At 43.5% G+C, this 22280-nt stretch overlaps 1 protein-coding gene across 1 annotated transcript; it reads right to left on the bottom strand.

Annotated features, from left to right (window-relative positions):
• Positions 1-15662: 15662 nt before the first annotated feature.
• On the bottom strand, positions 15663-22074 carry LOC311146825 (rhodopsin kinase grk7a-like; the record flags this gene model as incomplete). The annotated part of the gene is made up of 4 exons (XM_084183422.1): positions 15663-16002; positions 16790-17070; positions 20522-20965; positions 21478-22074. 4 exons carry the CDS (start codon positions 22072-22074, stop codon positions 15663-15665), a joined length of 1662 nt encoding a protein of 553 aa, XP_084039548.1.
• Positions 22075-22280: the final 206 nt, after the last annotated feature.

Here is a 22280-nt window from a genome sequence, read left to right as displayed (position 1 = left end):
TAATTTTCATCATAGGTACACGTCAACTATGACAGACAAATTGAGGGAAAATCCAGAAAAGCACATTGTAGGATTTTTTATGAATTTATTTGCAAATTATGGTGGAAAATAAGTATTTGGTCAATAACAAAAGTTTCTCAATACTTTGTTATATACCCTTTGTTGGCAATGACACAGGTCAAACGTTTTCTGTAAGTCTTCACAAGGTTTTCACACACTGTTGCTGGTATTTTGGCCCATTCCTCCATGCAGATCTCCTCTAGAGCAGTGATGTTTTGGGGCTGTCGCTGGGCAACACAGACTTTCAACTCCCTCCAAAGATTTTCTATGGGGTTGAGATCTGGAGACTGGCTAGGCCACTCCAGGACCTTGAAATGCTTCTTACGAAGCCACTCCTTCGTTGCCTGGGCGGTGTGTTTGGGATCATTGTCATGCTGAAAGACCCAGCCACGTTTCATCTTCAATGCCCTTGCTGATGGAAGGAGGTTTTCACTCAAAATCTCACGATACATAGCCCCATTCATTCTTTCCTTTACACGGATCAGTCGTCCTGGTCCCTTTGCAGAAAAACAGCCCCAAAGCATGATGTTTCCACCCCCATGCTTCACAGTAGGTATGGTGTTCTTTGGATGCAACTCAGCATTCTTTGTCCTCCAAACACAACGAGTTGAGTTTTTACCAAAAAGTTCTATTTTGGTTTCATCTGACCATATGACATTCTCCCTATCCTCTTCTGGATCATCCAAATGCACTCTAGCAAACTTCAGACGGGCCTGGACATGTACTGGCTTAAGCAGGGGGACACGTCTGGCACTGCAGGATTTGAGTCCCTGGCGGCGTAGTGTGTTACTGATGGTAGGCTTTGTTACTTTGGTCCCAGCTCTCTGCAGGTCATTCACTAGGTCCCCCTGTGTGGTTCTGGGATTTTTGCTCACCGTTCTTGTGATCATTTTGACCCCACGGGGTGAGATCTTGCGTGGAGCCCCAGATCGAGGGAGATTATCAGTGGTCTTGTATGTCTTCCATTTCCTAATAATTGCTCCCACAGTTGATTTCTTCAAACCAAGCTGCTTACCTATTGCAGATTCAGTCTTCCCAGCCTGGTGCAGGTCTACAATTTTGTTTCTGGTGTCCTTTGACAGCTCTTTGGTCTTGGCCATAGTGGAGTTTGGAGTGTGACTGTTTGAGGTTGTGGACAGGTGTCTTTTATACTGATAACAAGTTCAAACAGGTGCCATTAATACAGGTAACGAGTGGAGGACAGAGGAGCCTCTTAAAGAAGATGTTACAGGTCTGTGAGAGCCAGAAATCTTGCTTGTTTGTAGGTGACCAAATACTTATTTTCCACCATAATTTGCAAATAAATTCATAAAAAATCCTACAATGTGATTTTCTGAATTTTTTAAAATCCATTTGTCTGTCATAGTTGACGTGTACCTATGATGAAAATTACAGGCCTCTCTCATCTTTTTAAGTGGGAGAACTTGCACAATTGGTGGCTGACTAAATACTTTTTCTCCCCACTGTACATATGGACAAGCAATAACAGAGCGGCATGGACTAAGATACAGTCGAATATTATAGAATAGAATGCAGTATATACATATGAGATGAGTAATGTAAGATATGTAAACATTATTAAAGTGACTAGTGTTCCATTTCTTAAAGTGGCCAGTGATTTCAATAGGCAGCAGCAGCCTCTAATGTGCTAGTGATGGCTATTTAACAGTCTGATGGCCTTGAGATAGAAGCTGTTTTTCATTCTCTCGGTCCCAGCTTTGATGCACCTGTACTGACCTCGCCTTCTGGATGATAGCAGTGGCTCAGGTGGTTGATGTCTTGATGATCTTTTTGGCCTTCCTGTGACATCGGGTGATGTAGGTGTCCTGGAGGGCGGGTAGTTTGAGAAGCAATAGAGAACAAAAGAGGAAAGCCCCCCCCCTTGTGCCATGTCATGAGGATACCTGGAACACCTATTGAGATGCGCCTTTTGTTCAGTACATCAGCTGATAAATGAGGTGAAAAGGAGACAGGAGTAGGACTTTAACCCTTTGGGATGGTGATATCCAGTAGTGATATTTAACATAGTAGTAGCCTAATGGTTTGCAGTCAAGCAATAATTGCGTTTAAGCACCCAACATAACAATATTATATATTAGTAGTAGATAATAAGCATCATCTTAAATTAAAGGCGCTTGGTTGGCAATTACTTTGATTACCGTAAATAAACCGTGATATTTATTACCGTAAATAAACCGTGATATTTATTACCGTAAATAAACCGTGATATTTATTACCGTAAATAAACCGTGATATTTATTACCGTAAATAAACCGTGATATTTATTACCGTAAATAAACCGTGATATTTATTACCGTAAATAAACCGTGATATTTATTACCGTAAATAAACCGTGATATTTATTACCGTAAATAAACCGTGATATTTATTACCGTAAATAAACCGTGATATTTATTACCGTAAATAAACCGTGATATTTATTACCGTAAATAAACCGTGATATTTATTACCGTAAATAAACCGTGATATTTATTACCGTAAATAAACCGTGATATTTATTACCGTAAATAAACCGTGATATTTATTACCGTAAATAAACCGTGATATTTATTACCGTAAATAAACCGTGACCTTTTTGCCCCTTGTGCTGTCTGTGCCTAACAATGTTTGTGCTGCTGCCATGTTGTGTTGCTACCATGTTGTGTTGCTACCACGTTGTGTTGCTACCATGTTGTGTTGCTACCATGTTGTGTTGCTACCACGTTGTGTTGCTACCATGTTGTGTTGCTACCATGTTGTGCTGCTGCCATGTTGTGCTGCTGCCACGTTGTGTTGCTGCCATGTTGTGCTGCTGCCATGTTGTGCTGCTGCCATGTTGTGCTGCTGCCATGTTGTGCTGCTGCCACGTTGTGTTGCTACCATGTTGTGTTGCTGCCATGTTGTGCTGCTACCACGTTGTGCTGCTGCCACGTTGTGCTGCTGCCACGTTGTGTTGCTGCCATGTTGTGCTGCTACCACGTTGTGCTGCTGCCACGTTGTGCTGCTACCATGTTGTGCTGCTACCATGTTGTTCTGCTACCATGTTGTGCTGCTGCCATGTTGTGCTGCTGCCATGTTGTGCTGCTACCATGTTGTGCTGCTGCCATGTTGTGCTGCTACCATGTTGTGCTGCTGCCATGTTGTGCTGCTGCCATGTTGTGCTGCTACCATGTTGTGCTGCTGCCATGTTGTGTTGCTGCCACGTTGTGCTGCTACCATGTTGTGCTGCTGCCACGTTGTGCTGCTACCACGTTGTGCTGCTGCCACGTTGTGCTGCTGCCACGTTGTGCTGCTGCCACGTTGTGCTGCTGCCACGTTGTGCTGCTGCCACGTTGTGCTGCTACCACGTTGTGCTGCTGCCATGTTGTGCTGCTGCCATGTTGTGCTGCTGCCATGTTGTGTTGCTGCCATGTTGTGCTGCTACCACGTTGTGCTGCTGCCACTTTGTGCTGCTGCCATGTTGTGCTGCTGCCATGTTGTGTTGCTGCCATGTTGTGCTGCTACCGTGTTGTTGTCATGATGTGTTGCTACCATGCTGTGTTGTCATGTGTTGCTGCCATGCTATGTTGTTGTCTTAGGTCTCTCTTTATGTAATGTTGTGGTGTCGCTCTTGTCGTGATGTGTGTTTTGTCCTAAATTATTAATATGTTGGGTTTTTTGCCCCCTTCACCGCAGGAGGCCTTTTGCCTCATGGTAAGCCGTCATGTAAGAATTTGTTCTTAATTGACTTTCCTAGTTAAATAAATATAAAATATTTTGTTTTAAATATTCAATTTATGTTGAGAACTAAATGAATTTAAGGGGCTTGCTTGCTGAGAGAAGTATAATGTTTCTTTCTTGCTTGATGATCGTGACACACATATTGGAGCAAACTAATATGTTCAGAATATTACACACATAAGCCAGCGCTTACGAACTTAGCTACATGTTTAGCCAAGCACAGGTGGTCTGTGGCACCTTAATTGGGGAGGACGGGCTCGCGGTAATGGCTGGAGCGGAATCAGTGGAATGGCATCAAATACATCAAACACATGGTTTCCATGGTTTCCATGTGTTTGATGCCGTTCTATTTGCTCCGTTCCAGACCTTATTATGAACCGTCCTCCCCTCAGCAGCCTCCATTGTAGCTAAAGTATTATTACACTACTTATATAGTAGGCTTACAATATGTTCAAAGGCTGATGCAAGGATGTGATCAAAACAACATAGAAATTCAGGTAAAATGTGGGGGACAGTGGAGGCTCTCAGAGGAGGTAGGGGAGAACCATCCTACTTAGTGATTTTCAGAAAAATATAAAATAATAAAACATTAAAATAGTTATCCTTTTTAGATAAAACTATGCTAAATATATTTACGTCACCAAATACCTGATTAAAACCAGTGGAGGCTGCTAAGGGGAGGACGGCTCATAATAATGGCCGAACGGAGCAAATGGAATGGCATTAAATATGTGGAACCAGGGACCCTCTGCACACATCGACAACAGTCACCCTCGAAGCACCGTTACCCGTCGCGGCCCTTGCAGAGGAAGAGAAGCACCGTTACCCGTCGCGGCCCTTGCAGAGGAAGAGAAGCACCGTTACCCGTCGCGGCCCTTGCAGAGGAAGAGAAGCACCGTTACCCGTCGCGGCCCTTGCAGAGGAAGAGAACCACCGACCTCAAGGTCTCAGAGCGAGTGACGTCACCGATTGAAACTCTACTGGCGCGCGCCGCTAACTAGCGAGCCATTTCTCACCGGTTACACCGGTTACACCGGCCTTCTTTTTAGACAGAATATGAGGTGGTGTTCTATTAATGGCAGCACCGCTTTTATCAAATGTTCATATTGATATTTTAGGCTACGCTGTGAAAACGGTTTCCATGCATGGGCACACAAATCCAAAATGATTTATGCGATTGCGAAATCGAATGCTTCTAACGAAAGAGTCACCTAACTTGTGTGGTTCTTCTATAGGCTATGCATAGGCAAATATACGTACTTGTTGGATGCGCATTTGGTATCCAGCTGTGTAGTTAGGCCTAGTGATATTACATTTATATTTTAGTCATTTAGCAGACGCTCTTATCCAGAGCGACTTACAGTTAGTGAGTGCATACATTTTCATATTGTAGACCATCCTCAGCTGATCCAGGAAATATTTTTCTGAATGACAGTCAAGTCAGCTGTCATGATGTAGCGTGTGACGCAAAAACAGCCTGTGCGGAAAATGGTGTTTCGGAAAAATGTCCAGAATATGTTGTCTCCTTGTTCAGTGAAGTTGTGATCCACGTTGGAACCAACGCAATACCCCAACATTTATGTTGATTATCTGCTATTGTCTGCTTGATAGAAGTTTTAACAGAGAAAGCATCAAGGTAATTTTTCTGTTGAGTTGGATTGGACTTCGAGGTAGGCTTCAGCGCGCAATTGTGTAGGATAGTTTAGGCTATCGCGCGAACACCCAACGGTATTTTCCTTTCTATTATTCGGGACATTGAATGACATCAAATCAGATGCCTAGTGGGCTTATAAACACAATGATTTTGTGAATTTGAATGAAATAAATAATTATAATGATGATGGTGAGAGCCCAGTAACAGATGGACTCCAATCACTGGCACCGCGCAGTTTCTCTGGACCCCCTTCCCTAAAAACAATACTCTACTGCTCAAGGCTCTCGCTGTCTATGGTTCTGAAATTGCGAGGTATTTGCGGCTACCTATCCATAGGCTATCAGATTATGTAGTGCTAGTGCTTGTAGTAGTCTATAACTTTTGCTTTAATGGAAACATTTGTATTTGGTCGTCAAGGTTATGTTTCACGAAGCTATAGGCCTACGGTGTCGCAATGCTGCTATTTAGAATGCTGGCTGGTGGCAATAATGTACTTACTTGTTCAGTAATTAAAGCGGGACATTCAGACATTGCAGATAGCAAAATTAATGTTCGATGCAAGAGCATACTAATCTGTAAGCAATATTTTTTTTTTGAATATACAACTGTCCTGTAGGCCTATAGCCTAAATTTAGCCAGCCATGCTCTCTCTGGCAGCTTGCATAGAATGTTTGTGCTGCGTAAAACCAGTCTATTAATGCCAAATAATACAAACAGTCCACTGTCAAAACAATAGCTTACTAATAGGGTTGGTGCCAGGTTTCCTCCAGATGTGACGTTTAGCATTCAGGCCAACGAGTTCAATCTTGGTTTCATCAGACCAGAGAATCTTGTTTCTCATGGTCTGAGAGTCTTTAGGTGCCTTTTGGCAAACTCCAAGCGGGCTGTCATGTGCCTTTTTACTGAGGAGTGGCTTCCGTCTGGCCACTCTACCATAAAGGCCTGATTGGTGGAGTGCTGCAGAGATGGTGGTCCTTCTGGAAGGTTCTCCCATCTCCACAGAGGAACTCTGGAGCTCCTTCAGAGTGACCATCGGGTTCTTGGTAACCTCCCTGACCAAGGCCCTTCTCCCCCGATTGCTCAGTTTGGCCGGGCGGCCAGCTCTAGGAAGAGTCTTGGTGGTTCCAGACTTCTTCCATTTAAGAAAGATGGAGGCCAATGTGTTCTTGGGGACCTTCAACGCTGCAGAAATAGTTTGGTGTCCTTCCCCAGATCTGTGCCTCGACACAATCCTGTCTCGGAGCTCTACGGACAATTCCTTCAACCTCATGGCTTGGTTTTTGCTCTGACATGCACTGTCAACTGTGGGACCTTATATAGACAGGTGTGTGCCTTTCCAAATCATGTCCAATCAATTGAATTTACCACAGGTGGACTCCAATCAAGTTGTAGAAACATCTCAAGGATGATCAATGGAAACAGGATGCACCTGAGCTCAATTTCGAGTATCATAGCAAAGGGTCAGAATACTTGTGTAAATAAGGTATTTCTGTTTTTTCTTTTTAATAAATCTGCAAAAAATCTAAAAACCTGTTTTCGCTTTGTTATTATGGGGTATTGTGTGTAGATTGAGGAGGAAAAATATTTATTTAATCCATTTTAGAATAAGGCTGTAACGTAACAAAATGTGGAAAAATTCAAAGGGTCTGAATACTTTCCGAATGCACTGTATAATGGGAAGTTTTTGGATTGCGTAAATAACAACAGTAATTGTGTGATAGTGGGGATGGAGAGCTGTGTTCCTAAACAAAAAACTACAAGTGTGCTCGCTTCAGTTCCTCAATGGCAAAGCTAGGAGAGCTAAAAAAACAATCACCTTGTGGCTAGTCATAAAAGTGCATTGACGTTACTTAAGTGCTGCACACTTTGGAGAGCTGTGTGCCCACTTGGAGACACCAGTTAGACCTCTCACTCAAACCCTTGTAATATTTTTTTTCTTATCTTGCACCTACTCCAAAATTTCAATGAATATTCTTATTATGTTACTGAATGTATCTAGAGTATTTCCAAATTTCATTATTGACAAATGCTGTGAAAAATACAGTAAATGTAAAATGCACATAAAATCAACGGTGTAATGTTTGGATTCAGTCTTGTGTCAGGTGAACTGTTGTGTCCTCACCTTTGGTCTGATAATTTCCCCATAACATCCAAAGTATTCTCTTTCAATCGCTACCATGGTCATGCATGTGCTTTTTATAGTTCTTCTGTTAGAAACATTTCAATTTGCCTTATCGATATACAGTGCCTTCAGAAAGTATTTATACCCCTTGACTTACTCCACATTTTGTTGTGTTACAACCTGAATTCAAAATGCATTAAAAAAATAAAAAATTTACCCACACACAATACCCCATAATGGCAAGGTGCACACATGTTTTTAGAATTATTTGCTAATTTATTGAAAATTAAATACCGAAATATATAATTTACATAAATATTCACACCCCTGAGTGAATACATGTTAGAATTACCTTTGGCAGCGATTGCAACTGTGAGTCTTTCTGGGTAAGTCTGTAAGCTTTGCACACCTGGATTGTACACTATTTGCACATTATTCTTGAAAAAATTATTCAAGCTCTGTCAAGTTGGTTGTTGATCATTGCTAGACAGCCATTTTCAAGTCTTTCCATAGATTTTAAAGCCGATTTTAAGTCGAAACTGTAACTAGACCACTCAGGAACATTCAATGTCGTCTTGGTGAGCAACTCCAATGTATATTTGGCCTTGTGTTTTAGGTTATTGTCCTGCTGAAAGGTGGATTTTGCTCCCAGTGTCTGTAGGAAAGAAGACTGAACCAGGTTTTCCTCTAGGATTTTGCCTGTGCTTAGCTGTATTCTATTTCATTTTATGCTAAAAAACTCCCTAGTCCTTGCAGATGACAAGCATACCCATAACATGATGTAGCCACCACCATGCTTGAAATTATGAAGAATGGTACTCAGTGATGTGTTGTGTTGGATTTGCCCCAAGCATAACGCATAAAGTTAATTTCTTTGCCACATTTCTTGCAGTTTTACTTTAGTGCCTTGTTGCAAACAGGATGCATGTTTTGAAATATTTGTGTTCTGTACAGGCTTCCTTCTTTTCACTCTGTCATTTAGGTTAGTATTGTGGAGTAACTACAATGTTGTTGATCCAGCCTCAGTTTTCTCCAATCACAGCCATTAAACTCTGTAACTATTTTAAAGTCACCATTGGCGAAATCCCTGAGAGTTTTCCTTCCTCTCCAGCAACTGAGTTAGGAAAAAGGCCTGTATCTTTGTAGTGACTGGGTGTGTTGATACACCATCCAAAGGGTATTAATAACTTCACCATGCTCAAAGGGATATTCAATGTCTGCTTTTTTAACCATCTACCAATAGGTGCCCTTTGCGAGGCATTGAAAAACCTCCCTGGTCTTTACATTTTAGTCATTTAGCAGACGCTCTTATCCAGAGCGACTTACAGTTAGTGAGTGCATACATTATTTTTTTCATACTGGCCCCCCCGTGGGAATCGAACCCACAACCCTGGCGTTGCAAACACCATGCTCTACCAACTGAGCTACATCCCTGCTGGCCATTCCCTCCCCTACCCTGGACGACGCTGGGCCAATTGTGCGCTGCCCCATGGGTCTCCCGGTTGCGGCCGGCTACGACAGAGCCTGGATTCGAACCAGGATCTCTAGTGGCACAGCTAACACTGTGATGCAGTGCCTTAGACCACTGCGCCACTCGGGAGGTTGAATCTGTGTTTGAAATTCACTGCTTGACTGAGGGACCTTAAAGATAATTGTATGTGTGGGGTACAGAGATGAGGTAGGCATTCAAAAATCATGTTAAACACTATAATTGCACACTTATTATGTGACTTGTTTTTACTCCTGAACTTATTTAGGCTTGCCATAATAAATGGGTTGAATACTTATTGACTCAAGACATTTCAGCTTTTCATTTTTAATTAATTTGCAAACATTTCTACAAACATAATTCCACTTTGACATTATGGGGTAGTGTGTGTAGGCCAGTGACACAAAATCTCAATTTAATCAATTTAAAATTCAGGCTTTAACACAAAATGTGGAAAAAGTCAAGGGGTGTGAATACTTTCTGAAACCACTGTAGGCCAATTTCCATGAGTGTAAGGGGTTCAAATAAGTTGTCTTTGATGGTCTTTTAAACACGTTTTGTCCTCCTCAATTTTTCAAGTCACCAGCTTTCCCTGATGGAGGATAATGTCATGATCAGAAAAGCTTGAATTTCTAATTAATCGGGAAAATCCCTACAACTGGCTATGGCCATGCTATGTTTAACTCTAGGATCCAACAGGTTGTGGCAAGGTTCTTTAGGGAGCGCTGCCCTTCACCACCAATAGCTGTCAATACCTGAGTCCCACTCTTTAACAGATAATCTCTCTTCTTTTGGCTCTAGTAGCTTTGGTCTACCTTCGTCACTCCCCTCACAGCCCTTAAGCCTTGACCTTGGAACATCGTCTCTGCATCAAGCGAGCTAAAAGTCAGGAATGTCCCCTCCGCCCATTCTGTTTCACTCCAACACTGATTTGTAAACTAAAAAAACACACTGTTTTCTCTTTTATACGTCTCTTGCTCTGCCTCCTCTCCTCTCTCCTCTCTCCTCTCTCCTCTCTCCTCTCTCCTCTCTCCTCTCTCCTCCCTCCTCTCTCCTCTCTCCCATTCTTTCTTTCCTTTTCCGTGTCTCTTTCACCATGTGTTTATTCCTCTCCAGTAGGCTATTGAACTTTTCACCTAAACAAACATTCCTAATGATTTATCAGGTTTGAGCTCTATTTTCCCCACCAATTTTTTTTAGTAGCTAAACGCCATTTTGTAAGGAACGGTAGTGTATCTATCCTCCTGAGGCTTCCCTTTAGATCCTGGGAGATTAGAGGTTGATTTCAGTACGCTGGGGGTAAGGCCGATTATCATCTTATCAGCTAAGAGTAGCACACTGAAATCTGCTCTGGGCCGCACACATCCTGCTTGTGATCTCTACCTAATGGGATTACTGCGGTCCAATTTTTTTTTTACAGTGAGATGTTTTCTTCGTCATACTCGTATTCGTAATTGTATCCGTTTTATCACACTTTAGCACATTTACTTGTGATCGGAAAAACTGGAATTGCGCTTTAAAAGCCTTTAAGCCTATACCCAGGGCTCTTCGACCAATTCGCATATGCAATTTTTTTCTTCTTCTGTGCGACCAGTACTTTTATTTTGGGAGCACCGTGCGACAAAAATACTATCCAATAAAATACTAAATATGACTCGCCACGACACTCTACTCTTCACTGCTGTAACAAGACAGGCTCAAACAAGACAGGCTCAAACAAGACAGGCTGATGGATTGTTTACAAATCATAACCAATCATAATGCTACAAATGTGTAAATGTAGCTAATTAAACCAATCAAACTTTCGCTCAGAACTGTGCTGCCCGTTTGGTCAGCTAAGTATTGGCATTAGCATTAGCAAGCTAGCTAGCAAGAACAACAACTGTAAATGCGGCGGAATTGAAGCTTTCTTTAACAAAAAAACAAATTATGAAAATGATCAACCACAACCAGAAGAAGATTATGTTGAGGACACTGTCGGAGATGCTGCAACTACCGCTCCTCCTCCTTAGAAAAATAAAAAAGATCAACATGTTTTGAGGGTTGGGCTTTACGAATTTAAGTGGCTAAGGAGGGACAAAACCGTCGAAAGTGTGGAGTAATAGCAGCAGGAATACTTATTTTGCCACTGGGTCCAGCAACCTAAAACACCAGTCGTTGCTAAAACAATAACTTAAGCCAAAAGCACATCAAGTGCATCGGGGCAGGGGCGGGGGCAACATCACTAGGTCTACCACCAGGCAGCCGCATTTGACAGGCAACAGGTGGCAACCCAAGCCGATCAACAGCATAGCTGCAGGAAGTAGGGGTGCTGAGGGTGCTGCAGGAAGTAGGGGTGCTGAGGGTGCTGCAGGAAGTAGGGGTGCTGAGGGTGCTGCAGGAAGTAGGGGTGCTGAGGGTGCTGCAGGAAGTAGGGGTGCTGAGGGTGCTGCAGGAAGTAGGGGTGCTGAGGGTGCTGCAGGAAGTAGGGCTGCTGCAGAAAGTAGGGGTGCTGAGGGTGCTGCAGGAAGTAGGGATGCTGAGGGTGCTGCAGGAAGTAGGGGTGCTGAGGGTGCTGCAGGAAGTAGGGGTGCTGAGGGTGCTGCAGGAAGTAGGGGTGCTGAGGGTGCTGCAGGAAGTAGGGGTGCTGAGGGTGCTGCAGGAAGTAGGGGTGCTGAGGGGGCTGCAGGAAGTAGGGGTGCTGAGGGTGCTGCAGGAAGTAGGGTTGCTGAGGGTGCTGCAGGAAGTAGGGGTGCTGAGGGTGCTGCAGGAAGTAGGGGTGCTGAGGGTGCTGCAGGAAGTAGGGGTGCTGAGGGTGCTGCAGGAAGTAGGGGTGCTGAGGGTGCTGCAGGAAGTAGGGCTGCTGAGGGTGCTGCAGGAAGTAGGGGTGCTGAGGGTGCTGCAGGAAGTAGGGGTGCTGAGGGTGCTGCAGGAAGTAGGGGTGCTGAGGGTGCTGCAGGAAGTAGGGGTGCTGAGGGTGCTGCAGGAAGTAGGGGTGCTGAGGGTGCTGCAGGAAGTAGGGGTGCTGAGGGTGCTGCAGGAAGTAGGGGTGCTGAGGGTGCTGCAGGAAGTAGGGGTGCTGAGGGTGCTGCAGGAAGTAGGGGTGCTGAGGGTGCTGCAGGAAGTAGGGCTGCTGAGGGTGCTGCAGCACCCCCTGACTAATGAAAAAAAAAAAAAAAAGTATATTAAAAAAAGGCCTTTATTACACCTGTATGAGCGGAGAAATACTCCTCAGCACCCCCCTCCTCCCCCTCAACAAAAATGATCTGCAGCACCTACCCTAAACCCTAGCCCTAAAAACAAGTAGAATTATTAGCAACATTTTACATCAAAAAAATGTATTAGTTATTGTGAAAGGAGACTAAACATTTATTTCATTATCCAAGTATCAGATCATAGTCATCATGTTGCATGGTTACAACATCAATATTATTATTATTATTATTATTATTATTATTATTATTATTATTATTATTATTACTACTATTATCTGTTAGCTGATTGCAGTAATGGATAACAGTTTACAGTTGCACAACAAAGCTTCTTTTTTAATCACCTATGTAAATATGTTTGCAGTCACACTTTTGTCAAGGTAACAACTGGTGATTAAGAACGATAGGACAGTCATTTGCAGTCAAATAAATATGTTTTTTTTCTGGTGCTCCTAAATTTTGTCTGGTGCTCCATACTTTTTGAAATTAGGAGCACCTGTGCTACCAATTTAAAAAAGGTGCGCAAGCCAATCGTTGCAGCTGGTTCAACCTACACCCCGCCCATTTATTGTCAGACAGCTGAACTAGCCAATGTAGTTATTTAGAGCCCACAGCCCTTCACGCTGTCTGACTGACATGACAGTGATGCGTGCTGGCATCTTAAAAAATACGTTTTATTGTAAAAAATACTTTGTATCATAATCGTATTCGGAAAGTTCTCCATATCCGTTACGATACTCGTTTTGTCTGAGTACTCGGCACACCCCGAGTTCTGAGGTCGATAGACACTGTGGGACTATGAGTCTCTTAGAACAAGGGGGATCTTTTCATGTTCATGAGGGGCATCGCTTAACATGCTGACCACACCGCTCGCGTTGCAAAATAAAATGTACACATACATGTTATTCAATAATTTCATCCAAACTGTTTGCGCGCGTCAACGAACGTCTGCGTAGCCAGGCGCTAAAATAGAACTTGGTTAAATTTTTTTATGCTTGACGCACTGCAAGTCCCGCCTCTCCCATCTCCTCATTGATTTTTAGAAGCATATACCCAAGTGGGTGATTGAAAGATGAACTGAGGTCCACACTCCAGTCCTGTTGGTGGTGGTAATGCACCTTAAAGTTGGTTGCCAACCGCCATATAAAGTCTGAAGGAGGAGAGATTACTAGAAACTAACTAGGTTTCCCCTTTTATCTGTGGATTAATTGTCGGAGTAGAGAACACATGATTTTGTGTGACTCAAAATAGGTCAGAATTCTACAAAGATCCAGAAAAAAAGGAGCATATGCATTTCAAGGTAAAATAACAACCCAATGTTTATATCCCAGGACAAATTAGCTAGCAACAGCAAGCTAGCTAGCTAAATGGCCATGAATGTTTCATATGTTTCGACCTGTCCCCAAATGTGTATATAGTTGGTTCAGAGTTCATTTGGATATTTCAACTTGCGTGTCCTGATTGTGTCTGGTGTGGATGGACAAAATAAACATGCGCGCGATGGCGGACGCACGCACGTGCCCGGTCTAGACAGCATGTCAATCTTATGTTCAGCTGTTTAATTCCTAATGCAGCAACCTGAGCGAAATGAATGAAAAGTGCTTTCACACAAGAGCAAACACACACACACACACACACACAAACACACACACAGAAACACACACGCACAAGTACAATAGTGAAGTACCATCGGAGGTAGTAAGAAAAACACAAGCTTTAAAATACATATATTTTTATTTCTTCAAATAACTCAAGATTCAAGCAAATCCCTGATAAATGTCAGATGTTCCTACAGTAGCATACGTAATGTTTTCCTCTCAAATTATATTTACAAGTATGTTTATCATATTTATATTCATAATATAATAAAGTTAGTCAATTTAAAGTTATATAATAATAATAATATATTATTATTATTATTATTATATGAAATAAGTCTTAGCCCTGAGACAACAAACAAGGGAACTGTGATTTTTTGGTTAAACGTTTTGAAAGCTAACTAGATTCTAACTTCAGATTTGTACACGTATCTCGAACTTCAGACAAATCACATGCATGGAAGCAATTTTCCAGTTAAAGTTGGGGGGGCAAATAGATATTCCTGGTACAGGAACACATTGTTGGCCTAGCCCAACTCTTCTCAATGTTCAATCATAGAGTCCTACTGGCTTTTCCTGAGAAACCAGGGCATAGAACCTTCACAGCCCACGAGAGTTGAGCATTCATCCAGTCATGACTAGCACTTAATCTGTGGATTTCTCCCCTGTCAATGCATAGATATACATATTTATATACAACGCCGTTTATATTTTAGTCATTTAGCAGATGCTCTTATCCAGAGTGACTTACAGTTAGTGAGTGCATACATTATTTTTTATTATTTTTATATTATTTTTATACTGGCCCCCATGGGAATCGAACCCACAACCCTGGAGTTGCAAACACCATGCTCAACCAACTGAGCTACATCCCTGCCGGCCATTCCCTCCCATAACCTGGACGACGCCGGGCCAATTGTGCGCTGCCCCATGGGTCTCCCAGTTGCGGCCGGCTACGACAGAGCCTGGATTCGAACCAGGATCTCTAGTGACACAGCTTAGACCACTGCGCCACTCGGGAGGCCTTTATAATAGTGTTTACAAATAGAACTAGATGCTGGATTGGAAAGTCCACCTGCTTGGAAATTTAGTGATCGACTTCAATCGGTTTAGTCACTATAGGTAAATAAATCTCTGTCACATTTAGTTAGAAATGTCCATAGAGACATTGATCTCATGAAATATTTGACCCAAAAAAGTTAGCACCTCTGCCTTTAGGGGGGGGGGGGGGGGGTTGAAAAAAACCTGGCCTCTATCACATTCAATTAATGGAACACAATCAAGAACGAGATCCCAACCATATTCCCAAACTAGTAAATGTAGCATACTGTGCTCCATTGTGGCCAATGGCTAGGGTTAGCACTAATCTTCTGGTGCAAGCTGTATGTAAACAGAGGCCTGTATTTATCCATTAATCATTTTAAAAATGTTTTATCCACAACATGAATTTGTTATATTCTACTCTTACGACCCCTGTTGGCCAGGAGGGCACTACTACATCATGAGAAACATCTGGGAGTAGCTGCAATCTGAATTGACAATACAAATCTTGGTAGTCACCTTTTACCCTCCTATTTGCTTGGAAGCTCAGGGAACTTTCGACCCATATTACTAAAATCAATGGCAACTGACCCGGTCCAGTGAAGGATACCTCATCTCTCTCTGTCTCCTGCTGCTCTCCTCCCTTGTGTAAAATAATGCATTTTGTTCAATTATTTCTGTGTGTAATGTTTCACAAGAATTTGACAGAACATGAGCGAATCAATTGATGTATTGGTGCCATGTATTGGTGTATATACTGGTGTTTATATGTGCCAGCTTTGGCTGCTCACAGCAACGTGCATGTGCCAGACTTCCCCTCCCCGTCACCACCCCCAGCAGACTCTTTCCTGTTGGGGTCGTTCAGCTCGTCAAACAGGTTCGTATCGATCATCTCCTGTTGCCATGGAATGGCCACGGCTCCCGTGCCAATCTCCTTGAAGAACTTCTCGTCATTGGCGTCGAACACAATGCCCTTGATCTCGGAGAACTCAGCAATGTCGCCAGTGTCCTTGGCATAGACCACGTTGGGCTTGGGCACCCAAGGGGGGTCGATCAAACCAGCCTCCAGACGAGGAAAGTTGATGGCCTTGAACCATTCGTGCTTACGGGGGTCCTCACCTCCTCCCCTGTGGAGGAAAGTTTTTTGACACATCCGTATGAGCATCATACTGGCAGGTGAAGGCTAACTAGCTAACTAGGCTAACGTCACAGTTAACTCAGCAATAAATACAGTTGAACAAACAAACTCAAATACTGTGTTCTGAAAAATGTATTAAACCAGTTGTTTGCGGAGTACATTGGATACTATTGATACTGCCTTGATCAACTGTAATGTAGGTAGTTGACTGACAACTGAGTTGAAAATCTATGTTGCATCAGCATGCTCGCATGTTAGCCAACAACAGGTTTGGGGTCAATTCTATTATAATTCCTGTCAATTCAGGAAGTACATTCACATTCCAATTCTCTGCAATGCTTTTCAATTAAGAAAATGTGGAATTGGAATTTGGTTTACTTTCTGAATTGACTGTAATTGAAAAGGAATTGACCCCAACCCTGGTCATCAAGCTAGCAAAATGCTTTTATCAAATCAAATCAAACTGTATTTGTCGCATGTGCCGAATACAACAGGTGTAGACCTTACAGTGAAATGCTTACTTACAAACCCTTAACTAACAATGCAGTTTTAAGAAAAATAAGTGTTAAGTAAAAAATAGATAACTACAAAATACGGTACAGAGTCAATGTGCACAGGTTAGTCGAGGTAATTGAGGTATTATGCCAGCTATGGTGAGCTACCTGACTTGAAAGGGCTGTTTCTTCATAAATGACAGCATCAGTAGAGAATAGAGAATTGCTATTATTGCGTATATTATATTATTAATGGTAGCCTGGATGGACTGATGCTCTTACTTGCAGCCCAGGCGTTCGTCGATATTCTTCTTGAGGAACTCCTGGATGATGGCCTTGGTGGGCGCGTCGAAGTTCTTGTGCTCCCATGGCGGTTCCTCTTTGCAGATGCGACGCTGCACCTCCTCCTTCTCCACCTTCTGCTTCCCGGATTCGGGACCCTTGAACGGAGTGTAGGCGGCCACCATCTCGTAAATACTGCAGCCCAGCGCCCACCAGTCCACTGATGTCCTGTAGGGAACTTCGTTCAGGATCTCAGGGGCCATGTACGCTCCGGTTCCAGCCTGGGACGGTGTAGGGGAGGCAGAAGAGAGATTCAGGAAGAATGGAAGAAAGATGGAAACAATTAGAGGACAACTCATCATCCTACAGTATGTTTGAAATATCAGCTCATTTGTTCCTGTCATGATATCAGATCCATCACATGGTATGGGTAACATGGTTTTAGAAGTGATACTAACCATCACTACAGTTCCTTCTCTACTGTATCTGTTTCCTGTTTCCCAAAAGTCAAAATGTATCTTAAAGCATGACAGATAATGAGAGCATGCCGATGCCAGTTATAATGGGTTATCGGGAAGCTGATGCACATGATGAGGAAGGAACAGCCTGAGTGAAATTCTACTTGCCAGGGGTCTATACCATGAGATGTGATTAGACATAAATTATGTTTTAGTGTTAGTTTGGCACATTTTCTACTAGCCTGGTCTGAGAAGTGCTAGCCTTGGACTAGCGAAGATGAGACCAGGTGAGACCTAGTGAGGATGAGACCAGGTGAGACCTAGGGAGGATAAGACCAGGAACATGAGGTTAGGAAGGATCTTAGGAATGACTAGAGAGCGACAGAGAGAGAGGGACAGGGAGGGCTTATATAAAACAGGAACTATGAACACAGCCATTTGCTGTTTTATATAAGCCCTCTTCTTCCTGTCTCTCTCTAGTTCCTCCTATGCTCCTTCCTGACTTCAGCCATAGCTTGGGACAAGTAGCTTAATGCTAATCTCTCTCTACCTGTCAAGAGTCATGTGTGCATCCATGGTGACGGATCTCTCCTTCTGCTTACATAAAGGATGTCAATCCATGGACTCTAGTGAGCAACCACATGCAGCATATACTGTAACACATCTATATGCATAACCATGCACAAACATTGCATTACAAATGTGCATAGCGATACATCCTGGAGATCCCTGTGGTCCTGTATTCTAGAGGATGACACTAACACAGCACTATACATTAGATCTTTAGCATGATTTCAAGGGCTTTTCACCTTGGCTGACTGGTATCAGGTGTCTATTTAAGCAATAAGGCCAGAGGGGGTGTGGTATATGGCCAATATACCACGGGTAAGATCTGTTCTTAGGTGCCTATTAGCATTTATCCTACATGAGCTAAAGCAGGACTGCTTGCCAGATTTATCCTTGTACACAGAAATGGACGTGGCACTCCCATCTTTCGGTTGACTTTTGACCCGCGCTTAAATGCTAACTACATTGAAAACACCTCTCCAAAAGAGGACAGCTATGGACTACTCCCTGTGACTGGTCAAATCAAAGCTCTCCAAACACCTGATTGGTCCAGCATGGACGCAGTAAGGACATTGGCCAAACAGCTGGTGCAAACTTTGACCTCTAATTCCGTAGATCTAAGGCCTCATGAATACACTGCATTGGCAAAAATTAAAACTAGACCACCAAAAGGATGCCACTATACAGACATTCATTAATACACACAAACTGTGCCTAAGGTTAACCTGGTTTTGCTAGTCTGATCAGGGGACTGATTTGTGTAATGCCTGCTAAGTAAGAGGCTTAGAAAGCCAAAGCCAGCCATGCCTAAGTCCAGGCTCCCCGGTCTGCCGAGGAGGACAAGAGAAGAGCTCTGGATAATGAGCTTACTGGGCTTCTGTAGAGCCTGCATCTTACTCTTCATTGGCCTTTTAGAGATGCCCCAATCTGCAAAACTCTGTGACAAATCATTTTACAGGAAAGCTAATGGTAGACTGGTTCACAGGATTTATAGACATACACACAGCATCTTAAGAACATGTAAAAGTCTTCCTAAGATGCATTTTTCATCAAGTATCAGTCAAACACCCAGGTAACAACACAATTAACACAATTAGCCTTGTCTTCCCTGAATGAAATGGTTGACTTAACCAAGGGAGATGCTTCTAAAGTATCTGTTTCTCTGGTTTGTTGACTTGCAAACTCCTGTCCTGTGTCTTTGATTGGTCAGATTTGGTTTTGATGACCAATTGTTTTTATCCTGGTTGGGCAAACAGACACCCCACATAGAGACCTTAGAATAGTCCCGTGTAGCTCAGTTGGTAGAGCATGGCGCTTGCAACAGCAGGGTTGTGGGTCCGATTCCCACTGGGGACCAGGTATGAAGAAAAATAATGTATGCACTCACTAACTGTAAGTCGCTCTGGATAAGAGCGTCTGCTAAATGACTGAAATGTAAATGTAGACTGTTCTACGGTCTCAAGAGGCTACATACATCTTGCCTGTCTTTATATAGCACAAAGATGCTGTTCCCATGAGTTTAGGCAGTCTCCAAGGAGTTTAGGGGCTGGACATAATAATCTCCTTGTCACTGTAGAGATCAAGAGGACACCTCTGACACACCCAACCCAACCCCCAACTCTACTTACAACGCAGTCACTCAGCCCCCAAAATGGTCGTCCTATAATTGTCTGGGCTAAAATAACCACCCACTAAGGATCAAATCGGTTATATCAAGGATGGGCAACTGGCAATTTCCAAAGATAAATAACTTTTTTTGGGGGGAATACACTAAATGCAATTTTGACATTTGGTTGTGCATCAGCAGTTTCTCTATTGTTATGTCACTGATAGTCACTCAATTAGCGTATGTCAGCAAAACATTTTTAGATTGCTAAGTTAGTCTAGCCAGCTATCTTGTAGTAATCATTGTCGATTTACCGACTGGGGCGCCCCCATTGATTCTGTTGGTCACTCTCTCTCAGATATCATATTAAAAACGGCAAACATTTCTCTCCACCCTATGGCAAAATGAGTAGAATTGCAGGAAATGAGTTATAAAATTGCAAAATCTTCTCTACAGGAAAGATGTATTTTTCTCTCCGTTGTCAAGAGAGGGGGGCCGCTAAAATGTTTTGCTCGCAAGGTGAGGGGGGCCCCCCGACCAAATTTCACTTAAGGCTCCAAAAAGGCTAGGGCATGCTCTGACTGCATGTGTGGGTACGCAGACCCAGGACCCACTGCGGCCCCTTGGGTACTGATGTGGGTACGCAGACCCAGGACCCACTGCGGCCCCTCATGATGAGTTCAGATTTTTCGTGGTCCCCACCCCCATCAAAGTTGCCCATCCCTGGTGTAGATCAATGATTTATATATACACTAGATGACTGACGGGGGGGCACGTTTTTAAAGCCACCGCGCCTCCATCTTGCCCATCCCTGAGTTATATAATGGAGGCAGAGACTCCTCTTGGACAGATCCTGAACAATCCAGTAACCATCCAAATTGTCACGCTATGTTGAAAAGGTCAACGCTGCAAGCTTGCTATCAGATCGTAATCATAAAGGAACCTTTCACGTCATCAACTCTCTGTCTTCATTGTCATGACATCATCATCATCATCTCTTCATACTCATTCTCCACCATCCCTACTGCTCCCGACTTTCGATAGTTTCCCAAAGCCACAGTCAACTACAAGTTCTTGAAAACCCAACTTCAACAGGCTTACCTTCTGGGAGATTGTCTTTCCAGCGGGCAGCTCCACGGCCAGACCCAGATCAGAGAGTCGGCACTGGCCAAAGCTGTCCAGCAGCACGTTCTCGGGCTTCATGTCACGGTATATGATATCCATTTCATGCAGGTGAAGAATGCCTGTGCAGATCTGCGCTGTGTAGTAGATGATGCGTGGCATCTCGATACCTTTGGTCTTCTCACTGACGTAATAGATGTGGTACCTGAGGTCTCCGCCGTTCATCAGGGTCATGACGAGGCACAGGTGGGTCTTGGTGTCGTAGGCATAGGCCAGGTTGACAAGGAACAGGCTGTTGACCTTTTCCAGGATTTGCTTCTCCAGCAGGGCCATCTTCTCACCATGTTTCTTCTTCAGGCGCTTCTTGCACAGCTTCTTGCAGGCGTACATCTGGCCTGTGTTCTTCACCTGTACGGCACATACCTGGACAGAGGGAGACCGTGGGTTAAAAGGACTCCTGAATACCTCAGCAAAGTTCCCTGAGGGTTTTATAAATGGCACCTCATGACGCTCAGATTTGATACTGACACAGTGCTTTCATTGACAATATTCATCTTGCAGAACAACTCGATAATGATACAAGCTTGAAAGTATGCATAGAGTAGTAAAGATGTGATGAAACTGATTCTGTGCTTAAGAACCGCGGGTCATCTCTGGTGGGGGATTAGCGAGAGATTAGCTCTTTGCAAGTTAACTGAGGTGTACTTTGTACTTATAGACACTGCATCAGTGAAACTATGGGAACGACAACATGGTATTAATCATTGATTCTGTGCATAATTTTTTCTTTTGTGAATTGTCCTGTTGCCACATTTTTTTTTTTTTTTTTTACATTCATTAAAGAGATAATATTGCAGATACATATTACTGACACGTAGTCATTTTGCCGGTATTGCAAAGACATGATGCTGCTGTATTGGTTTCTGAATGCTTACCTCTCCGAAACCTCCCTTGCCCAGAGTTCTGAACTCATAAAAGGTTTTATCACTGATGGGCTGCTTCTCGTACTCCTTCCACTGCAGGAATTTGTCAAAGAAGGGGCTAGTTTGGTAGTCCGTGAAGGGCTTGTCTTTCAGAAACTCTCGTGTAGCTTCCTTCACCTTGACGTTCATCACTTCGTCAAAGTCCTTGTCCGTCACTGCCTTACACTTGTCGGCTACCTCCCCGGTGAGGTAAGTCAGAAAGTTCTTGGAGTCGGCCTTGCAAAACTTTGTCATCATGTTCGCCCTCTGCTTTTCCTTATCAGCGCCTTCCGCCAGATCCCAGTCATTCAGCTCGTCCAGGTACTCAGCGGCATTGATGTACTCTGGGGTAGCAGCCAGGAACTGCCGGAAAAACTTCTTGCCGATTGGCTGCCTCTCACAGAGCGACTCAAAGTTCTTATCAATGGTGGTCCGGATGGCGGCACACTGCTCGGCCGGGGGCAGTGACAAACTCCGGCGACGCTTCTTCATCTCCTTGTCATCGCCACCCTGGGCTTTCAGGTAGGCCGTGTTGGCCACCAGGTTATCCAATCCCCCCATGTCACACATCTTGGTGGCTTCGTCTGGTCTGTCCCCCCCTACGTGACTGGGTTCTTCAGCAGTTCCTTAGGATCCCTTGCTTCGTGCAGTGTGTTTCTGAGTGAGCGTGTCTGTGTGAATGTGCAACTCGCTCCAAAGCTAGGGCGCGAATGAGCGACAACACCACACGTACCTGCAGACCTAAGACACACCCAGTAATTACTCCTTTAGAATTA

Source organism: Coregonus lavaretus (genome assembly GCF_964263955.1).
Source record: "Coregonus lavaretus genome assembly, chromosome: 19".
Taxonomy (NCBI): domain Eukaryota; kingdom Metazoa; phylum Chordata; class Actinopteri; order Salmoniformes; family Salmonidae; genus Coregonus; species Coregonus lavaretus.
Note: the sequence above shows the minus strand (reverse complement) of the source record. Positions and strands in the feature narration are given on the sequence as shown.